Source organism: Haliotis rubra, unplaced genomic scaffold (assembly GCF_003918875.1).
Source record: "Haliotis rubra isolate DU_JTF1 unplaced genomic scaffold, ASM391887v1 Scf7, whole genome shotgun sequence".
In the NCBI taxonomy this organism is placed as follows: Eukaryota; Metazoa; Mollusca; class Gastropoda; order Lepetellida; family Haliotidae; genus Haliotis; species Haliotis rubra.
The window spans coordinates 4,080,752-4,089,132 of NW_025767412.1; the positions used below are offsets into that span (position 1 = coordinate 4,080,752).

Genomic DNA, 8,381 nt, shown 5'->3' on the forward strand with positions numbered 1-8,381 from the left:
TATGTGATAGGTTATATCACCCACTGGGATATATAGTCTTGTTATACCATGTAGGATACCATTGTGTTACCAACACCTCTCAATTGTGTTAGCTCTATGTGATAGGTTATATCACCCACTGGGATATATAGTCTTGTTATACCATGTAGGATACCATTGTGTTACCAACACCTCTCAATTGTGTTAGCTCTATGTGATAGGTTATATCACCCACTGGGATATATAGTCTTGTTATACCATGTAGGATACCATTGTGTTACCAACACCTCTCAATTGAGTTAGCTCTATGTGATAGGTTATATCACCCACTGGGATATATAGTCTTGTTATACCATGTAGGATACCATTGTGTTAGCAACACCTCTCAATTGTGTTAGCTTTATGTGATAGGTTATATCACCCACTGGGATATATAGTCTTGTTATACCATGTAGGATACCATTGTGTTACCAACACCTCTCAATTGTGTTAGCTCTATCTGATAGGTTATATCACCCACTGGGATATATAGTCTTGTTATACCATGTAGGATACCATTGTGTTAACAACACCTCTCAATTGAGTTAGCTCTATCTGATAGGTTATATCACCCACTGGGATATATAGTCTTGTTATACCATGTAGGATACCATTGTGTTACCAACACCTCTCAATTGAGTTAGCTCTATGTGATAGGTTATATCACCCACTGGGATATATAGTCTTGTTATACCATGTAGGATACCATTGTGTTACCAACACCTCTCAATTGTGTTAGCTCTATGTGATAGGTTATATCACCCACTGGGATATATAGTCTTGTTATACCATGTAGGATACCATTGTGTTACCAACACCTCTCAATTGTGTTAGCTCTATGTGATAGGTTATATCACCCACTGGGATATATAGTCTTGTTATACAATAGTGGATACCATTGCGTTACTAGTCTGTCTCACGGTCCCTGAACCACATTATTTTCCCTACTGCCTAGCCCTTTCTGCAATACTAAAGCCCTAAATGAAGCAAGTCTAGATTTCCCCAAGTTCAGTATCTCCAAACTCACTGGGGCTCCTTTTCAATTTAAATGTTTAGTTTAAATGATAGTTTATTTGTTACTATCAAAATTTTTTGTATTCAGGGAGTAAGCCTTAGTCTACTATGTGTTGCCAACACATCTCAAGCCTAATGCTTCGAAGGTCCGGGTTAGACTGAACCTTCAGTAACCCATGCTTGTCGTAAGAGGCGACTAATGGGAATCAGGTGGTCAGGCTAGCTGACTTGGTTGACACATGTCATTGGTTCCCAATTGTGCAGATAGATGTTCATGGTGTTGATCACTGGATTGTCTGGTCCAGACTCAATTATTTACAGACCGCCGCCATATAGCTGGAATATTGCTGAGTGTGGCGTAAAACTAAACTCACTCACTCACTCCTCATGCTTCGATATTTCTAAACTATTACTAATCATGCTTAAAACTATACTCCAGACAATTTCACATTAATGGATTCCCTCTAAAAATTACATTGAGCAGTTTATATCGATAAGAATTTATAGGTTTTTAAAAATTTTACCAGTCTGATATACAATTGCAACATGCTTCAAAATTCCAGCAGAAGAGTGAAATGTTTAAAAGTTTATAAAACCTTGTCCCATGTGGAGTGCTGTGACTCAAGGTGGTATATATTGGTGGCACACCACAGCTGTGTTCACTGGGCAACTAGTAACACTTGTGGTGGTCTGGGCCGCCGAGCTTGACAGTGTCTTTCAGTTAAGGATCCTGTCAAGTAAGAAGCCTCATAACTCTTTACTGTACATATGAGTCATCCGAGTGTAAATACTGGGAGGTACAGTCACAACTTAAGCACTACAGGTATGCCCTCTTTCAGCGTGGAACTTCACAAGTCACTTCAAGTCCCAAATCAAATTGAGAGGGCTTAGCTGTAATCTACAAACCTGCTGCACTCCTCGAAAAAAATTCAAGTACAAGTTTTCGATAAATTTTTGAGTTTGCATCGAAATTAAACACTTAGAGTGCTTCAGAGTTAAATATGGCTTTGGATTATTAAGCATTGTTGGAATAAGTAAAAAATATGTAAAACTGATTTGTATCAGATTTGAACCATGAATTGCCTGAAGAACTTGAATCAGGATTAAATATGTTTGTGGATTAATGTTTTGTCCTGTTAATTGAGGTTTATTGTTTAATGGTGCTTTAATGACATTTTGTATGATATTTCATGTTAAGTTGATCATTACTGTTTGCTTTAACAAGTGTCATGTTATAGAAGTGGTGCTGAAAACAATGTCATATGATTGTGGTTTGCACATACCTCATCCTCAAAGAGTAGGAGAGGCTAGTTTGGAATTTCTATTGAGACATTGTGATATCTTGTTTTAAATTTATCAAAATATCAGGGGGTGGTGGGGTAGCCTAGTGGTTAAAGCGTTGGCTCGTCACGCCAAAGACCCGGGTTCGATTCCCCACATGGGCACAATATGTGAAGCCCATTTCTGGTGTCCCCCGCCGTGATATTGCTGGAATATTGCTAAAAGCGGCGTAAAACTAAACTCAGGCAGTCAGTCAGTCAGTCAAAATATCAGATGTGTAGGATTCTGTAGATACTTGTTGAAGTTGGAGGTTTTCCTGGAGACTATAAACTGGTGATTCCTAGTTGTGATCATGAGCACCTGAGACTCCTTGTAGCTATCACACATGACAAGTATTTGTATATATCTGTCCTTGTGACCACCATTCTAGCTTTGCATCTACACCAGGGTCACTTATTATAGCACTGTGCGAGTCATTCGGGGGCTGGTCACAGTTTTGTTCGGTGGATTTTATGCTGCTTTTAGCACTATTCCACACTGAATATGGAAGATATAGACTTCTTATGCAGTAAACTATGTTTGTAATGAACATGCATATTATGATATAAAACAATTTTTTATGGATAACAACTTGTTTATTTCTTAAGTGCGACAGTTTCGATACAGATTGTTGTGACAACGGTACAAGAATTTGTATCGAAACGTCGCACTCATGAAATAAAGAAGTTGTTATCCATAAAAAATTGTTCTATATTGTACGTCTCAACTTCTAAAATGCCACTGAAACAAGTCATGCATATTATGAGCTGATGCATGTAACAAACTCTTTGGTATTTTTTGTCCCCTACCACTTGCTCTAGAATTTACTCAAAATGCCTATAGCAATGGTCGTAATGAACTAAAGTGAGTGGTCCCGCTGAGTTTGTTGTTAATTTAATGAATTTTACACATATCAGGAATTGAATGCTGGTTGACAAGGCCACGATTTGGTCAGGGAGTAACACCATCACTCCGAACTGATAATATAATATAATATATACATATTTGAACATTTATAGCTTATTGGATAGAGATGCAACTTAATTTTATTGCTGGTGGTAGCATATTGACTGTGGGTAACAAAATGACTCGTTCTAGTGCCAAGTTGCTTCCATACAGTGACGAGCCAAAGCGATAGCAAGATGTCATAACCTTGACACTGACACTGGTAGACATGACACTGGTGAATGCTGGGAAGTTATCGACATGTCCAACATGATAATGTCTTAATATTCTGTCTATTAATTTCAGGCAATTTACAAGTTTTAATGGAGACAGCTACCCGTACTACCCGTGTGAGACAGTTCCTGCTGATTCCTCGTACAGCCTGCGGACTCTGTACCCCCCAACCCCTCCTCCGCCGCCACCACCCTCACACCCTAGTCACGACCAACATCCCGCTATACCCAGCCATCCTACCGAGCTCCCATCGCCCGACATCCAGAACGCACCCTTAAATCTCTCACTCTCAAGTGGAGGCTCCCCTCCACCTCATCGTCCACAACTACGTCCGTCGGTTATCACATGTGCGGCGACGACGTCATCACCAGGCAGTAGTTCCTCACAGCGGTATGGGTGTTCGAGCCCGGAGGAGCGCAATCACCGCCATCAAATGTACCTGCGGCAGGTAAGACGAATTCAAGGGACAGCTTTATAGGGGGGATGTCTTAGTTATATCATGTTCATGAAGGACACTTCAAAGTCATATTTTTGTGGTTGTGCACTGATAGAACTGTCCAAGGATAGATTTAGGGCTTGTGCATTGATAAGTCATTACACTGAATTTTGGTGGGGTTGTGTTTGTCAACATTTTTAAAGATCAATTTTGGGGTTGTGCACAGATGGAGCAGTTCTGGTCCAGGGCCCCATTCCTCAAAGCGATCGTAACCCTAAGACGATCGTAACTCCCATACTTTAACATGGAGTTACGACAGTCGTAGAGGCGCTGCGATCGCTCTGAGGAACATGGCCCTGATTTTTAGGTTGTGTACTGATAAGAGTCAGTTAAAGGATTGATTTGGGAGTTATGCACTGATAGAAGTTTTAGTACTGATTTTGGGTTGTGAACTGAAAGGAGTTAAAGGATTGTGAACTGATAGGGCAGTTCTTGTACTGAGTTTGGGTTGTGCACTGAAAGGATTTAAAGGATTGTGCACTGATAGAACAGTTCTTGTACTGAGTTTGGGTTGTGCACTGAAAGGATTTAAAGGATTGTGCACTGATAGAACAGTTCTTGTACTGAGTTTGGGTTGTGCACTGAAAGGATTTAAAGGATTGTGAACTGATAGGGCAGTTCTTGTACTGATTTCAGAGTTGTCACTGAGAGGAGTCAGTTAAAGGATTGGTTTGGGGGTTGTGAAATGGTAGGAGTTGGTTCAAGTTATCGATTTGTTGGTTGTGAAATGACAACGGTTCAAAGATTAATGTTTAGAATTGGGCACCAAGATGTCAGTAGTTGCTCTACCAGGTGGGCCACTGCCAAAACAGGTTACAGTGGGACTGATGTTTCGAGACTTCCCGTTCTGGGAGGGCCCCGAGCTAATTGTGTGTGAAATGTGCGGTTAGTATTGGAGTGTTTGTCCTGGAGGAATCAACACCATGGTTTGACTTTGAGAAGGTATAACAGACGTAAACAGTTTCATAAGAAACAGGCTGCCTGAAAGTTTGTGGATGTTTATGAGTAGCTTATTCTGCTATTGAGGCTGCACACATATAGAGGTTGGCCTTTTTGTGCATTTGCCTCTGATTCATAACATTTATTGAGCTCAATGACGTCAACTCCTTTCTGGAAATATCATCACTTTTTCTTTCGCTAAAATAAATAGAAGTAAACAGAAAAATAGAACTAGCTAGAAATGAAAGGCAAACAAGCAAGTTCATATATACATGTTTTAAATAGATATAGTGCTACTATCAAAGTGTTTCGCTGGAAGCCAAAATGCTGTAGGTTTGAGTGAAGCTTGGCAAGTGATAATGAAAGGCCATATATGTCTGATCAGTGAAATTATCTGTAGAGAAGAGGACACAGACAGTTAGATCAAGCAGTTGATACTCACAGAAAATATGTTAAGTGTTTGAAACTTATGCAAGTGAAAAGGGCAGGAGATATCTCTTAGACACAACAGGTGCTTCTGACAATTCAACAGCCTTTTGATAACTACATATGAAATATTCATGTATGACTTTCATGTGTTTGTCTTAAAAAAACATGTAATTCTGTGGAAAGAATTCATTAGCCTCATTGAATGCAGAACAACTGAGATGGTATTTGAAAGAAGGTGGCCCAGTTGTCTGGGTTGCCACAGTTAGCTGTTATCATGGGTTTGAATCCCAAATTTTCCGTAATTGCTGAATTATTTAATTTGTAAAATTAATGGTAGGGCTAGAAATTCCATGCAGAACAACTGGGATGGTATTTGAAAGAAGGTGGCCCAGTGGTCTGGGTTGCCACAGTTAGCTGTGATCATGGGTTTGAATCCCAAATTTGCCGGCATCATGATTTTGATGTTTATATCGGCTCAGTACCTGTGCTCATGGGTTTAACTTAACTGGTACCAACTGCATGACTTCCGGCTTTCTTTCCCACATCAGGCTGACACACAATAACTGAAAAACTGTTTGAAGTTGTGTTTGAACCCACCTCACTAACTCATTCTTCATATGGTGTAAAAGGTTTCTGATTAACTTCAGTATTTTTTGGGATGAGTGAATTATCTTCTTATCTTGTTGTACATGGTACCTTCTAATGATCCATTGTGTCAACTGGGAACTTCAGTGCATTGTGTGGTACCTTGAAATCATGCATTGTGTTAACTGGGAAACTTCAGTGCATTGTGTGGTACCTTGAGATGATGCATTGTGTTAACTGTGTTTAATCATATTTCAATCTGTTGTTGCAGTAGTGACTGACCCGCCATTGAGGAGCACTTCCGGAGATCCTTAGGCCACAACTACAAAGATTCTATCCAGACCAAAACCACAACCACAACGGTCACTGCTGCCACTGCAGTCCACGCTAATGTCTCCATCACAGGTGAGTGCAACAGCAGCAGCAGCAGCAGCAGGAGACAGCAGAATGTATAATAATAATGAGAATATTAATCACGCGCCTTTTCCAGGCTAGATATCTGCTCAAAGCGCACTATCTAATCATTATTACCCCGGAAACTCCAAGCTGAATGTTAGGCGCTAGAAGGTTAATAGTATCACGATTTACTTCACTGGGTACCCATTTACTACTGGGTGAACAGAGACAATTTTTAACAAACTCACTTGCCTAAGGTGAGACCACATCTGCTTCATTGTGGAGCAGGACTGAAGTCCTAGAAACTCTCAAGAGTCAAGCTGTCATACATGGTCACCCATCAAAGGACTCTCCACGCCCAACGTTGCTTAACTTCAACTAATTTGTGACAGTGGGATGCATTCAGAAATTCAGACATTTTATGGGTGATATGAAATTCTAAAAAGTACAATCACTCGGTCATTACAGGGAGGAAACTTGATTAAAGTCTACAAGTCTGAGTTGTGGTAGTATGCAGCAAAGGTTTTGAAGTTCTACAAAAGCCCTTTGGATTCCTTTAACATCAAGAAATGGGTCAGGGAGAGTGGGCTTGTCATCATTTGTGCCAGGGGTGATAGGCTATGCTTTCAGCCAATTATACGATTACTGAAGAAGAATTGGGCAAATCACAAAATGCAAGTCCTATATCAAACCAGCTGTATTCTCATATACTTCTGTAGGCATTGTAGCCTATTTTTATTCCAAGAATTGTTTCAAATTCTGCAGCCATTTTTAAATTGTTGACCATTGTGTTCCATAATTTTGCCAGAATGTTAGAAAGTCATTGCTGAATATTGAAGTATCCTAACCTAGTAGTTTTAGGAGAAATGAGAAAAAGTTTTAAAATACATGACAAAGAGAAAAATCATGATTACTTTAAAAACTGAAACTTGATCAAACATTTATCTAATTATTTTCAGGCTCAGTTGACGATCACTTTGCCAAGTCGCTTGGAGACACAACATGGACGGCCATAAAGGCCAAGTCAGACCCAGTCAAGGATATGTTTGCTGGGTCTGTCGACGACCACTTCGCTAAGGCATTAGGCGACACATGGTTAAGAATAAAAGCCGAGAAAGAAAGCAACTGCCATGGATCATCTTGTTCCTCGCCATCTGGGTCGCCCCCTCATGCCTCCATAGTGACCACATAGATCTGTTCAAGTGGTTCTAGTGCAAGGGAGGTAACTCCAAAAACTCTCAACTCCTTGCAGCTGTGCCATGTAAGGGAGGTAACTCTGTGCCATGTGTTGGATGGCCACCTATCAAACCAAAGAGGCAGGGATATGCCATGACACTCTCTGTGGTATAACACACACTGTGCTTACAAGTGCCATTGATTGCAAGCTTCTATACCAATGTGTTGCCTTGTCACTTGGCACTGTGAAGCCCACGGTTCACAAGCAAGACATTGACGATGTGGTCGATGTTTACAAATTTGAAATGGCAATCAATGTGTACATATTGAAGAAGATATTGTATGTATGTTACGTTTATGATGGATTTGATGAGATTTCCATGTCGTGAGATGAAGGTGCCGAACCACCACTATTTATGAAGGAAAACGCTACAAACTGATATAAATCAGCCTTGTTACATGTTTGTGTCTCAGTCAGCTGCAGAAGTTGACGTCCATTAATTATAAAAACATATTTAAATGTTATGTATGAAGAATGGATAAATATAACTTTCACATAATACATTCATATATTTGCCTTTTGTTACAATGATTTATTGTATTGAATAATTGGTGGAAAAATTGGCCATATGTGTCCAAGACTAGGTTCAATATCCTGTTTCTGACAGGCATTTCATGACACTTCTGATGTTATCCTCCGTGGAAATGTCCTGAACATTACCTCGGTGGGCCAGGGAAGGAGATATAATAGGGCATAAGACAGTTATCCCATGGCTAAATGTGACATACCTGTTGTTACTGAAGGCTGAGACAACTACCAGTCACGTTC

General features: G+C 40.1%; 1 protein-coding gene across 1 annotated transcript in view; it reads left to right on the top strand.

The window, feature by feature from the left end:
* Positions 1-8,120, top strand: part of LOC124258603 — a 45,080-nt gene extending 36,960 nt beyond the window's left edge. Inside the window, exons 3-5 of the mRNA XM_046692669.1 lie at positions 3,604-3,979; positions 6,262-6,385; positions 7,336-8,120. Coding sequence (XP_046548625.1) covers positions 3,604-3,979; positions 6,262-6,385; positions 7,336-7,568 — 733 coding nt within the window. The 3' untranslated portion in view covers positions 7,569-8,120. The remainder of the gene's footprint in view (positions 1-3,603; positions 3,980-6,261; positions 6,386-7,335) is intronic.
* Positions 8,121-8,381: the final 261 nt, after the last annotated feature.